The sequence below is a fragment of the Salvia miltiorrhiza genome, chromosome 8, assembly GCF_028751815.1.
Source record: "Salvia miltiorrhiza cultivar Shanhuang (shh) chromosome 8, IMPLAD_Smil_shh, whole genome shotgun sequence".
Taxonomy (NCBI): Eukaryota; Viridiplantae; Streptophyta; class Magnoliopsida; order Lamiales; family Lamiaceae; genus Salvia; species Salvia miltiorrhiza.
In genome coordinates, this window is record NC_080394.1 from 57,680,530 (window position 1) to 57,694,559 (window position 14,030).

General features: G+C 37.4%; 3 protein-coding genes across 5 annotated transcripts; 2 read left to right on the plus strand and 1 right to left on the minus strand.

Moving 5' to 3' along the window:
• The first annotated feature begins 173 nt into the window (after positions 1 to 173).
• LOC130999503 (serine/threonine-protein kinase MHK) lies at positions 174 to 5,105 on the plus strand. Of its 3 annotated transcripts, none has more exons than XM_057925040.1 (18): positions 174 to 417; positions 1,218 to 1,577; positions 1,673 to 1,751; positions 1,859 to 1,927; positions 2,030 to 2,119; positions 2,245 to 2,383; positions 2,475 to 2,577; positions 2,675 to 2,727; positions 3,006 to 3,072; positions 3,312 to 3,420; positions 3,549 to 3,614; positions 3,702 to 3,770; positions 3,836 to 3,887; positions 3,967 to 4,071; positions 4,292 to 4,323; positions 4,421 to 4,466; positions 4,552 to 4,627; positions 4,772 to 5,105. In XM_057925040.1, the coding sequence occupies exons 2-18, from the start codon at positions 1,570 to 1,572 to the stop codon at positions 4,899 to 4,901; spliced, it is 1,293 nt and encodes a 430-aa protein (XP_057781023.1). In that variant the 5' UTR covers positions 174 to 417; positions 1,218 to 1,569; the 3' UTR covers positions 4,902 to 5,105. The 3 variants fall into 3 exon arrangements, with proteins under 3 accessions (XP_057781023.1, XP_057781024.1, XP_057781025.1); XM_057925041.1 differs by having other exon boundaries at positions 202 to 473; XM_057925042.1 differs by lacking the exons at positions 174 to 417; positions 1,218 to 1,577 and having other exon boundaries at positions 1,678 to 1,751; positions 2,030 to 2,141.
• Positions 5,106 to 5,190: 85 nt separating this feature from the next.
• LOC130999502 (GTP cyclohydrolase 1-like) lies at positions 5,191 to 7,985 on the minus strand. Its single transcript, XM_057925039.1, has 2 exons — positions 7,411 to 7,985; positions 5,191 to 6,729 (listed from the first exon to the last, which is right to left on the minus strand). Exons 1-2 carry the CDS (start codon positions 7,595 to 7,597, stop codon positions 5,573 to 5,575), a joined length of 1,344 nt encoding a protein of 447 aa, XP_057781022.1. The 5' UTR covers positions 7,598 to 7,985; the 3' UTR covers positions 5,191 to 5,572.
• Positions 7,986 to 10,620: 2,635 nt separating this feature from the next.
• LOC130999504 (nicotine N-demethylase CYP82E3-like) lies at positions 10,621 to 13,518 on the plus strand. The gene is made up of 2 exons (XM_057925043.1): positions 10,621 to 11,746; positions 12,796 to 13,518. Exons 1-2 carry the CDS (start codon positions 10,778 to 10,780, stop codon positions 13,420 to 13,422), a joined length of 1,596 nt encoding a protein of 531 aa, XP_057781026.1. The 5' UTR covers positions 10,621 to 10,777; the 3' UTR covers positions 13,423 to 13,518.
• Positions 13,519 to 14,030: the final 512 nt, after the last annotated feature.

A 14,030-nucleotide genomic window follows, 5' to 3' on the forward strand; every position in this document is an offset into this window, starting at 1 on the left:
TGGAGAAAGGGATCCACAATTTATGTATTGTTTATTAGTTGAGTGGAGAAAAAGTGTATTGTTTTGGGATCCACCAATTAAATATAAATAAAAACTTACTAAAAATGGATAGGCCTTCAGTTGGTGGACGTCTCAAAAATGAAAGAATGCCTTGAATTAGTGGACTGAGGGAGTATATTTTAAATATTTTCAATTTTTTAATTTCATTTCTAAATATATTATTCGCCTTCGGTTTCTTCTCCAACGCTTCTTCTACGGATTTTGCTGTTACGATTTCCATACTCTCTCTCTCTTGTTATCAACGATTCCTGTCGTATTGCATTCTCTCTTTCAATACGCACCGGATTTTATTCTATAGATATTTCTTCGTTTCTACTTATGGCATGTTGCTGTTCTATATGAGGTCAGCTCATCAAGGTAGAATTTTGAATTTTGTGGAGCTTTATTGATATGCTGAAGAGCCTTTTATACTGGTATCTGTGTTTCGATTTCTGAATTTTCAGCAAAACTGAAGTTGCAGTGCTTAAATTATTGAAAATATGCATTTTTTTTTTCGTTGTGGTTCTTTCCCCCCTTTTATGGGAGAGTTGATCAAAGTTTGAACCTAAGCTTGAATTATGCTACTTACTGATTGGTTGAGTGTGTAGTTTTAGGGAAATTTCATTTTCTAATATGATGATAGTGCTTTGAAATTGAGCTGGTGAATGCATCATCAGATTGTGTGAATCCATTATTTGAATTGAGTCGTTTATGCGTGTTAGATTGGCTGTTGTAATCATGTAAAATTTATGCAGGTGCATTTATTTCTTGACAATTTTATTTTTTTGAAAGGGTATTTCTTGACAACTTGATTTAGCTTTTTTTGTGATTTCTCAACAGTAATACTGCTATAGTGCATTCTCTATTAGAATAGAAGTAATTTGTTTCATATTTAGTTGCTGTATTTTGATGATAGGTGATTTCTAAATTTGTCTAAGTTTGTTCTTATGGATAGCTGATGATTTGCTTGAGATACTTGTTTTTATCTGATATTCAGTAAAGATGAAATTTCTGAGGACTAGGACTAATCAGTGTGTTTATTCGACAAGTTGGTCTGTTATTGTTATGCAGTTTTTGTACTTTTTCTGAATGTGAGCTGCATTTTTTTTAAAGTTGATCTCAACTTGTAACGGTGGTTCAACTTATTTGGTTGCTGTTTCTGTCAATTTGTTTGGCAGATGGATGGAATTTGACAGAATATGCTGATGGTTGCACATATTCTCGGGCTTCCTCAGCTGAAGTCTTTGAAGTGAGTGCGTGCTTGGTCAAAGTGGCTACTGTTGGATGATAACCACTGCTTGCAGCTACTAAAGGCTGCACATAAGCATGCTGACAATATTTTGGTTAATATTCAATGATTCTTACGACAAAAAGCCAGTACTTCACTACATACTGTATTACTTGGTGAACATAAGCAAAAATGAGTGCACAGACTTAATTGAAGAGCACGGTCTGGACAGTGTTGAAACCTCTTTTAAGAGGGTGGACGTCCATTGAACTAAATTTTCTCCTCCAATTTTGTAAATCAAAATGGAAAGGTACTCCTCTTTAGGTAAATAGATATATGCATGCGATATTTCATCTGTCATGCTGCTGGCCTCATTGCATGGTTTCCCTCTGCATTATGTTCCAGATATAAAATTTTGGCAGAGCTTGGTGATGGAACTTCTGGAATTGTATATAAAGCAATATATATGGAAACATCTGAGATTGTAAGGGATTTCCTAAATTATGTTCCTTTCTATGTGTGGGTACTTCCAGCAAATGTGGAACTCTTGATTTCTAGATGCACTTGTTTATAATCTAGATTTTGTTCCAGGTCGCAGTCAAGAAAATGAAGAGAAAGTTCAATTACTGGGAAGAATGTGTAAATCTACGGGAAGTTAAGGTTTGTGAGTCAATTAGTTGATGTCTTTGTTGCTTGTGAAATCCAAGAACCAATTACTGTTATCGGGAATACTAACTTTTCTGTATATATCCTTATGTGCAGTCTCTGCGGAAATTAAACCATCCTAATATTATCAAGTTGTTGGAGATTGTCCAAGAAAACAATGAGCTTTTCTTCATATTTGAGTATATGGTATCATTTCGTTGCTTTTAAGGTTTTGCTAACTGTTATATTCTCATTTTTCATTATCTTTAGAACATATTGTGCAACTCAGATCATGTAGACTCTCTCACATGATAGGTCTTTTTGTATTCCAGGAACACAACTTATACGAAATAATGAAAGATCAGCGTGAACCTGTCCAGGAGGATGAGATCCGAGGCTTGATGTCTCAATTGCTAAAAGGGCTTGCTCATGTGCATGGACATGGATATCTTCATCGGGATTTGAAACCTGGTACAAATTACATAATGGTGCTCTTCTGAAGATATATCCTTGTTGGATTGACAACAACTCTAAGTTTTTTGCTGATTCTTTCAAACTGCAGAGAACTTGTTGGTGACAAATAACATAATAAAGATTGCTGACTTTGGATTGGCTAGAGAACTGTCGTCAACGCCTCCTTTTACTGATTACGTTTCCACTCGCTGGTGAATAATAATATTCACCAACAAAAATAGACCCTTTTCTGACTTGTTTGTGATGAAGAGTTGTCTAATGGGTGCTTTATATCCTCTTTTGCAAAAGGTATCGAGCTCCGGAGGTATTGCTGCAATCTTCAACCTATACTCCTGCAATTGGTATGCAAAACTCTTTTTTCAGCAAAACTTTAGTCATGACCCAAAATGTAGCCCGTCTTTCCCTTTCTTTCTTTTTTTTTCAGAAAAAAATATTAGTTGGCTATGATCTTGGTTTGCAATGAGCGTCCATGCAACCTATGTGCAACTGGATGCATTTTTTATTTTCAGAATTATGAGGGATTGTGGTTCAGATATTTGTCTATGAACATATTTGGTTTTGTTATTTGGCTTGTTCTAGTTTGGATAGATAACGAATGGATTCCACTTAATCCTCACAGATATGTGGGCTGTTGGTGCAATACTTGCCGAGCTTTTCACTTTGCACCCTATTTTTCCAGGGGAAAGGTGACAAGATAATTTATTCCTAATCTTATATGTTTCAGTTACAATATATGCTTTTCCTTCTCTTGGCTTAATTCAACTGGCTGAAACAGAACTTATTAGGAACTATCTTTTATTTTTTTTTATGGTTATTATCCTTGGAAGTATTTGGATTACCATTTCTCTGAAATCAACAAAATGAAGCTAAAAAATAGCAGAGCTGTGTCCATCATCGCCTGTTAACACGTTCCGTTTGTGATCAGTGAAATTGACCAACTGTACAAGATTTGCTGTGTGCTTGGGGCGCCAGATTGGAGAACCTTTCCTCAGGCTACAAACATTTCTCGATTAGTGGATATCACTTATTCAGAAGTGAGCTTCTCCACTAAAGATGCCTGCTGTTGTCCTTGTAGTTGTTATCCTGCTGATCTTTTGTACTTCTCTTCTTTCTTAGACGCATGTTGATCTCTTACTTATTTGGATTTCGATGTCGTTGATAGGTTATGCCTACCGATCTCTCTGATATTATTCCAAATGCAAGCTTGGAAGCCATAGACTTGATCAAGGTAGCTTTACTCAGTATAACTTTCCACATGTACTTCGTCATCATTTGATGTGGCCAAGCGCATGCTGATAAATTTCCTCATTTTTAGCAACTTTGTTCATGGGATCCGTTAAGTAGGCCAACCGCAGTTCAATGCTTGGAGCACCCTTTTTTCCATGTAAGATGAATCATTACATTACGGTTGTTTCCTCGTAGTTATGCTTAATGTCTGCCAATGATTAGGTTTCCATGCGAATCCCCCGTGCACCTGTAGATGCCCTTAAACTGAATCTGGGTAAGTATAGTTGGTATCTACCATGCTTCCTATGTCTTGAAAAATCTTTGTTCAATTCTTACTATCACCGTATGTGTAGGACCCGAACCAAACCTTGAACTGAACCTCTGGAACTTCGGCGCTGCAGCAGATGATTGTTTTCTTGGCTTGACATTGGCAGTGAACCCCAGTGCTTCAAACTTAGGTAAGAACTTACTTTTATTATGTAGTAGATTAGATTAGATTGTTAATTCTGATATTAATGCACTTTTCTTTCTTTCCATTTATTGCATACTGGGCCAGAGCAGGATTAGGATCCAAATATTTTAAAAAAAAAACATGTGCTACAATATCCATTTGTAAATATTTCATTTTTTGGTAATGTTGGGCATCTGTTATTTGATAATTGGCTTTATTTCTTGTAGAGAAAGTCAAGAAAAGTCAAGGTATTGAAGAGGTATGTTACTTTTGTTGTATGTCACTCTTGCAAAGATAAGATGTAGGGGGGAAGAAATCACTTTTCAATCTATAAAAACCCGACGTTATCAATGCAGGATATAATGATCTGCTCTGGTTTCCAAGATCATTCACAGCAATCAGGTACTTCCCTATCTTCCTGTGCCCTCAATCAAAGTTTGTCCTTCAATCGAGAAACGACCATGGTTGATGATCCCCAATTTTGCAGTTTTTTGGTCGCTGTTTCCCTCTGATCACGATCTGATTCCTGCATCAGTCGCGTCCTCCCTATCCTTATCCTTCAGGTAAACATTTAATTTCACCGGGATATGAAAGTTTTGCACGACGTTCACTAGATCTAAAGTGAAGATATATGTCCAATTTATGTTGAGGGGACAACTAATCCGTGACTTCGTTAGCATCATCTTATTTTCTCCTTCCCACTGCAGCTCAGTTTCACACCCACCAATCGGGGGTCCACAGTCCGAAGGTTTCGCCATGAAACCTTTTCAGTCGAGCACCTTGGATCGTCCCTTAATGGCCATGTGCTCCCACTTCCAGCGCAGCCGTTACCATTGAAATTTTACAGAATCCTTTGCTCCAATATGCATGATCATCATATGTGGATGTTGGCCGTATACGAATGTCGTCTCACCGTGACCTCAATCTGTAAATAACTATGCTTTCTCTTCTTATAGAATATGATTTTAAGGTCGAATTTCATTAATGTAATGTATCATCTTTATTTTGAAGTTCATAGAGGAATCATGTACTTTCTCATCATATACAGGTACATAATGATCATACAGTTCCCTCTCTCTCTCTCTCTCATATGAATCCAACAATCTTCAATATATTCATACAAAAGTTTATGTGAGAATCGTATCTAGTGGAATATAAATAATTTTGTTGTTCGAGTAAAACATATCATCTTACATATCTTAATTCGTGAGAAGGTCTCACCAAAAACTTCTACAAATACAAATTATAGCCTCAATGAAATGAAATACTAATACAACCTGTTGACTTTTCCTATTTAAAATGGAGAGGTTCTCGAGTTTAATCCTCACCGCTCCCTCTTCCCCAACCACGTCAAATAAGATAATAAAATGAATATGAAATACATGATAATATATATGCCCCAAACAAATTCTCACTTCTTATTGCAGCTTCAATGGCATCGCAGCACAGACTAACTCGACCGGAGCATTCACCGCCGGTATTCGATCCCGACAAATCAGAGTAATAGATCAACCTTCATCTGCACCGGAGTCGGGGATGATCTCCAGAAACTTGGCTCTTGCTGAGGCGTCGCTGGAGAATCGGCCAAGAACAGCAATGGTAGCAGTGCTGCTGCCAAACTTCTCGATTCCTCGAGAAATCATACAAGTATGACTAGCTTCGACGACTACCATTACATCTTCCCCCAAGAATGAAGAAACTGTCTCTGCTATCTGCCTGGTTAGCCTCTCCTGTACCTGAAGCTTGAAGCCGTAGAAATGTACTATCGACTGCAGGAGAGATCTCCGGACAGGGCTGAGCTCGTTCGAGTTGTAATAACCTACGTGCACTACGCCGTGGAAGGGAAGCAAATGGTGCTCACATTGTGACCAGAATGAGAGATTCAGCTCAGAAAGGAGGTGCTCGTCGTTGTAGCTGAAATCCGGCCTCTTGTTTTGGATGTATCCATTCAGTTTCAAGTCGAAATGAGAATCTTTGAAGCTCATCAACCACTTGACAAAGCGAGCAGGAGTTTCTTGAAGTTCTTTCCTCAAAGGGTCCTCGCCCAGTGAGCAAAGAATCGAAGCTACTGAACGAAGCATTGCTGAATCAAGTGCCCCCGTCTTCGAAAAAGCATGAGACGGGCACCATGATTTCTTGTCTGAGCCACCGGGATGAGCATCCTCAACACTTATCCCTCGGAATCTCAGAAGACTGAGGAAATCAGTCCAAACATCCGTCATATCATCATCAAAAACTCCCGTGCCCGACTTAACCAACATTTTCACCCACCCCTTGTGGTTTGGATCGGAGAGGGCTGACTCCGAATTGGGAAAATTGATGTGGGAACATTGTAGGACAACAGCGACCCCTGTTGGCCCGAAACCATGTTGCAATGCCTCACAAATCTCGTTAGCTAATCGCTGCGGATCTTGAAGACGTTTGGCAAAAACTTCAGCAACTCGAGACAGCTTGCTTAGGCCTACAACTCTATGACCAGATGGAATATAGCCTACATGACACTTGATCTGGAATGGAAGCAAGCAAGACTCACAATATGAGAAGAGATCAAGATCTCGAACTATTACAAGCCCACCCGTTCCACCAGCATGACCGACCCTATTCTCCAACCCAGCTTCAGGAAATAACGCGCCATTGACAATGTCCTTCACCTTTTCCTTATAACCTGGACGTACATCAACGGATTAAGAAGTTATGACGAGCATAAAGCCACAATCCCTTTTCCTTACAATACAAACACAATGCTCGTAAAATCTGTCAAACTTCATAACTCCACAACAACCAATACATGTGTGATACACACGGAAACAAATACAAGCAATGGACTACAATGACTCAAGTACGCAGCAGATCTCATACAACGAAGGGAGTTAAATGAGCATATTCAGCCAAATATCCAAAAACACGAATAAAACTAAGCTCTTCCCAACTGCAAGGGATTCAGTTACTCTCCCTCGTATCCATAAGTTCGTCTAAGGAACTCCCTCGTATAATCCTTTAACACGGAAACAAGTGCAATGAACTGTCCCTGTTATCTTCTCTACATTCCTAACCTTCTTCAAGCTGATGTTACACCAATTTAAGGTTAAATATACACAATGCTGATCAGTTTACTAAGCGCTAACATCGGCCAAAAACACATTTCACACTGAAAAACAACATTCTATTCTTGATTCAACACCACCAACAAATCAAATTTCATTACCCCTAACATACCACATATTAATCAAATCACACAAATCCTCCATTTCATAAAAAAAAAACCCACGAGTTATAGAATAAAACAATGAATAAAAACATTAAAGTTCGATAAAAAAAGGATTGAATTAGGGATTGAAGAAATCACCTCGAGTCCCTTCTCTGAGAGCCTTCGCCACGCGCAAAGGAGTTTTCCTCACACCTTCACGATTGGAATCATCACACAAAACCTGCAACAAAACTCTCACAGCTTCTTCAATTGCCAAAATCTCAGGCTCTTCCTCAAACCCTAGCTCAACACAGCCCCCAATATTCACTGCATCTATAGCGCCCATCGACAACCAAATTATATCACCTTTTTTTAAAAAAATAAAAAATAAAAAAAAGATTCGGAACACTAATGCTCCGATAATTCAGAATCCACCAAAGATATGGAGATTAAGGATTCAAATGTTTTTGCCTCCGAATTCTAAAGGTTCAATTTTTTTTTAATTTTTTTTTCTTTGCTTTATGCCACTCCGGATTAAAACCGACCACAAAAATACCAAAAATCGAACTGTTAAAACCTCGCTATCAATAAATCCATGATGTGTGAGAGAGAGAAACGAAGGGCTGTTGTATAGATAAGAGATTATGGTTAGTGTTTTGTTTAAATATGGTTAGGGATCTTGAACTTGATTACCATAAATTTTTAATACGAGCTGTTCATTGTAATTTCTTCATAATTTTGAAAGGCAATTATCACTTTTTAAAAAAAAATTATAATCAAGAAAATAAAAATAAGCACACTAAAATATTTGTTTTTAGACTGATAAAATATTAATTTTTTGATATGTGCGTGTGTTAATATTTATTTAATATTCAAAGACAAAGCTTTTAGGTTCGAGTTTATTGTAATGTCGTCTTAAAAATGCAAATCTTTACGAGTAAAATTAATAATACTCCCTCCGTCCCACGAATCTTAACATGTTTGGATTTAGCACGCGAATTAAGGAATTGTAGATTAGTGTTTTAAGTGTGTAGTTAATAAAATATAAAAGTGATAAGTATGAGAGAAAATGTAATAAAAGTGATAAAGTAGGAGAGAGAGAGTTTAATAAAAGTGATAAAGTGTAGGAGAGAGAAGGTAATAATTATTACCCAAAATGAAAACGTGTCAAGATTTGTGGGACGACCCAAAAAGAAAAACGTGTTAAGATTCGTCGGACAGAGGGAGTACTAATCTTAAATTATTAATTTTTCTGTCCTTATAAAACGATTAGAACCCTGATTTTTTTTAGAAAAAAAAAATATTTGAGAAATGCCTCAAACGCATTTTTAAAATCGTTACAAAATATAGAAAAAATACATTGGAAAATCAATATTTGTAATACTTCCAATTTCCAAAATGAATGTCTATTAAATTGAAATTATATTTTGGGGCACTTTTTTTTAGGTAACTGGGTCACTTTTCTTATCCGGCCCATTGGGCTAAATTATTTTCCAACAAATTTCCATAAAATAGATTTAGTCCAACGCCTTGAGCCCATTCTTTATTAATTTAAAAGTAATCAATATGGAGAATTGTTGGCCATGCAACATGAAATGTTATCATCTTAATTTATCACCATACAATGACGCAAAAATATTAATTTTGAAGAATTAAAATCGAATTTTCAGACAGCTTTCAAAAATCGAATTTTCCAACAGCCAAAAGTGTTAAAAGCGATTTTTTTTTGAAAGCATACAAACTAATAAAGTGGAAATTTTTAGTTGGGATACTTCAATTGGGAATGGGATTTACTGTTATAATTTTTTATGGAGTGGATTTTGAAAATAGCCACTTTTATATAGTAAAAATAAATTTTACCCACTAATATAAAAACTTAAAAAAATACCCACATTTACCATTTTACCCTTACATATAAAATTTTATAAATACCCACTGTTCACTGGTTGTGAATTCAACTCGAATTCAAGTGTTGGTTGTGAATTCGCGTGAATTCACAACCCACACTATTTCAAGTTGTGAATTCACAATCGATAAAACTTGAATTCACAACCAACATTTTTTCAAGTTGTAAATTCACAACCAATAAACTTGAATTCACAATCAACATTATTTCAATTGTAAATTCACAACCAACGCCGATAATTCAGTTGTGAATCCATAAACTTGGTTGTGAATTCAAGAACATTTATACAAAATTGCGCGATTTTCATCAATTTCTTCGTTACTTATATTTTTTCCGATTAAATTCAAATCGAATTCAACTTTTCCTCAAATTTCTCTTCTAAATGGCATACTTTCTTAAAGTAATTGAATAAGAACAATCCTCAAAATCTAGAATCCCTAAATCATTCTCAATCCCCAAAATCTAGCCGAAGCGAGGCGGCGATGCAGATCCGGGGCGGCGCAGCGCTGAGGCGGCGGCGTGGTGAAGGACGGGGCTTGATGAAGAGGTGCTTCATCGAGACTCTGGTCGGAATCCTGCCGCCAGAGAAATAGCGGAGGCCGGGTGCCGCGAGGAGATCGAGAGGTGCGTTTCCCGGCAGCTGGATGAGGCGTCGTCCTTCAATGATAACTTCAGGAGGTTGAAGAGAGGGAGAAGGTCGTGGACGTCGATCGCGGAGAGAGATAGAGGTGCGCTGAAGAGAGGAAGATGAGAGAGAGAGAGAGAGAGAGAGAGAGAGAAGAGAGAGAGAAAAAAAAAATGAGAGAATGAGAGGAGGCTAGGGTTTGCCCATTTATATAGAAGGGTAATTTAGTCCTTTAACACAAAAAGTGGATATTTTTTTATGTTTTTATTTGAGTGGGTAAAATTTATTTTTACTATATAAAAGTGGGTACTCTTATATATTAACACTTTTTTATGTCCTATTTTGTGTTTCACTTTTAATTTTGTTTATTTTTTTATATTTTTTTCTTTAATTTTAACTTTGTATGCTTTAATTTAATCTTGTGATTATTAACTAGAATTTATTCCATCAATCCAGGATATATAATTATTTTTTATCATTTAATTTCACTTTTATTAGTAAATAATAGGTTGATAAATTCAAATTCATGGAATATACTTTTTAAAAAATTTAATTTTTTGATATAAAAATTAAATATAATTCATAGTATTATAATAAATTTTATTTTTATAACTTTTTTTTAAAAAATTAATAAATATAAGCATGAAACACAATGACACGCATAAATTTATGGGACACTAAATCTCATTCCGTTCAATCGACCCTAACACCTCGTGTATCTAAAATATCTACTTTTTTTTATAGACAAAATATCTACTTTGACGAGTCAATTCATACTTACTCTCACAATTTTACTATTATAGTCTCTTTCTCTCTCTCTATATATACACCAAAATACGAGATGTAATATGAAAATTTAACATCTAGATGAGACCAATAATTACTTTCATATACATCTTCACCAAGTCAACTACATCACTATCTTATTCTTTGATTCTTTCTTCTCAAATGATCAAAAACATCCAAAATTGAGAAATCCTCTCCCTCTCTCTCAAATGGACTTTCTCTCACATCTCCTACCTCTCTCCGGTGTTGTAATTATAGCTCTAATCGCGCTATACAACCACCGGAGAAGAAGCATCAACACCGACACCAACACCAACAAGGGCAATTTCGCGCCAGAACCATCTGGCGCGTGGCCTATAATAGGCCACCTCCACCTCCTAGGCGAAAAAATCCCAATTTCAAGAATCCTAGGCGCTATGGCCGACAAACTCGGCCCCGTTTTCGCCCTACGCCTCGGCGTGCACCGAGCCGTAGTGGTGAGCAGTCGTGAAGCAGTCAAAGACTGCTTCACGACCAACGACAGAGTCTTGGCCAAGAGGCCGAGCTCCACCGCGGGCATCTACCTCGGCTACAACCACGCCGGCTTCGGCTTCGCCCACGGGCCCTACTGGCGCGAGGTGCGGAAGCTGGTGCTCGCGGAGGTGCTCACGCCCCGGCGCCTCGACTCCCTGAGGCCCGTCCGCGAGGCCGAGCTCGCGGCGAGCCTCGGGGAGCTGCACGAGCTAGTGAGGGGGAGCGATGATCAGGAGAGGGAAGTGGCGATCAGCGAGTGGCTCGAGCGGCTCACCCTCGACACGATCATGATGATGCTCGCCGGGAAGCGGTGCGCGGAGAGGGGCGGCGGGGACGCGGCGGCGGAGGAGGAGGCGAAGTCGTTGAGGCATATCATCAAACAGTTCATGTACATATCGGGGCAGTTCGTGGTCTCCGATTCGATCCCGTTTCCGCCGCTGAGATGGCTGGATTTGCAGGGGCATATCAAGTCGATGAAGAGGATTGCAGACGAATTGAGCGAGATTTGCGAAGGGTGGATTGGAGAGCATGTGGAGAGGAGAAGGATTGATGATGGTGGGTTAGGGATTGAGCGAGATTTCATTGATGTGATGCTTTCCGCCATTGATGATAAATTCATGCGTTTTGGGCACACGCGAGAAACTATTATTAAGGCGACTCTATTGGTACTTCTCTCTCTCTCTCTCTCCATGTTTATTGTTTTTGTTTAGTAAATTTTCACCCAATTCCGATTTTAACATGAATTCAAAATTGATTTCAAAAAATAAATAAAAATCAATTATTCTTATTTTTAACATTATTATAATGGTGTCCAAATTAATGATGATGTTGAAATGTGTGTATTGCTTAAATTGCTGGTTACTATGAGTCGTTTACTTTGGAGATTAATCTCGATAGATAAAAATAGTAAAGTTAATCATTTGTTTGTTCCGACGGATTGAAACTTTGGACATTTCAAAACTTTTGATTATTTATATCATTTCAACTAGTTTTGCTTTATTCATATCTTATTGAAATAATGAGATTGGAAAATTTTAAATTTTGAAAATAAAAATACTCAATTATGCATCTTATCAAATTATGTAAAGTAAATGCCCCCGCAATATACTGAACAACGTAGTTGAATGTCTACTTCAATTCAACTAGTCATGATGAAATTAATTAATTATCACTTCAATTAGCCACTATGGCATTTATTCGCCAGAAATTGACAATTGTGTGAAAAATCATAACAATTGAAAGTTTATTTATTTAGAAACAATATTTTTAATTAATTCATTTGCAAAACTAAAATTAAGTCAAAATTATTTAGACACCGTTATTTCCTTTTTTTTTTTTTTTAAGTTTCACTATGCCAAAGCTGAATTAATGAATATAATAGCCTAGTTAAGTAAATTTTGGTCCAAAATTGCACATGTTTCTCCAAAAGTTGAGTATGAAATCTTGTTGGATAAATGGGTAAAAAGAAGCACCATATACTATGTTATACATATAATAGGAGTATCATTTATTTTCAAGAATTCCCCTGTTTTGTAGCATAGCTGAACAATCTTTATTGTCGCATAACTTTCTCTTACCCAAAAGTTCATGAAAATATGTTTTGAGTCTTATTTGTACCTTCTAGTCTTGTAAGGTGCTACAAAAATCTTTAATTTATTTTCTTTCTATTTTCGAAAAGTAAAAAAAATAACTTTTAATTTAATTTCCTTTTCAGAACCTCATCTTAGCAGGCTCGGACACAACATCAACTCACATGACATGGATCTTATCCCTACTTCTAAACAACACTCGAGCAATGCAACAAACCCAAGCAGAAATCGATGACAAAGTTGGCAAAGATCGATGGGTGCAAGAATCCGACATCAAGAACTTAGTCTACCTCCAAGCCGTAGTTAAAGAGGCCCTCCGCCTATTCCCGCCCGGGCCGCTGGCCGTGCCACACGAGGCCATGGAAGACTGTCGTGTGGCCGGCTACCACGTGGCGAGAGGGACGCGGATATTGGTCAACGTGTGGAAACTCCACCGCGACCCTAGGGTTTGGGAGGAACCGGATGAGTTTGTGCCCGAGAGATTTCTGACTAGACATGCTGACGTGGACTTCACCGGGCATCATCACGAGTTCATTCCGTTTGGCTCGGGCAGGAGATCGTGCCCGGGGATCACATTCGCCACGCAGGTTACACATGTGACGATGGCTCGTCTGATCCAGGGTTTTGAGTTCAGAACCCCGTTGGACGAGCCCGTCGACATGACCGAGGGCCTCGGCATCACGCTGCCGAAGGCCACCCCGCTAAGAGTCCTAGTGGCGCCTCGGCTAGCGCCTTTTATGTACCAAAAGTAACCTTAATTTGTGCTCGGCTTGATATAATGTTACATCGTAACAACAAGTGTTGTGTGTAAAGTGGTGTAATGAATAAAAGAATACACTTTAAATGTAGGGTTAATTGCATATAAATTACTGAACTTTCGATAAATTTTCATTTTGCACATGAACTTTAAAATCTTTATTAAAATTACTCAACTATTAATTTCTTCTCATTTTGCATATTTGTCCATTTTCCGGCCTAACTTCGGGCTTCAAATGGCGTCGTTTTCATTCAACTATACTTTATAACGCCAGTTCTATTTTTCCACACGGTCATATTTATACTACGCAAGCATATTCATGCCATGCAAGTATAATTATGTCATTCCACCACGATGAAAAATGGGCAAATTACACAAAATTAGAAAAACTTAATAATTGAATAATTTTAATAAAGATTTTAAAGTTCATATGCAAAACAGAAATTTGTTGAAAGTTCAGTAATTTATACGCAATTAATCCTTAAATGTAATAGTTTCTTTATAAAGTTAATCTCTTTCCACTTATAAAAAAGAAGAAGAATAATTCTTTTGATTAAAGGTTAGGTAATTAGTTCATATTTCTATTTCGACTTTGAGAAATTA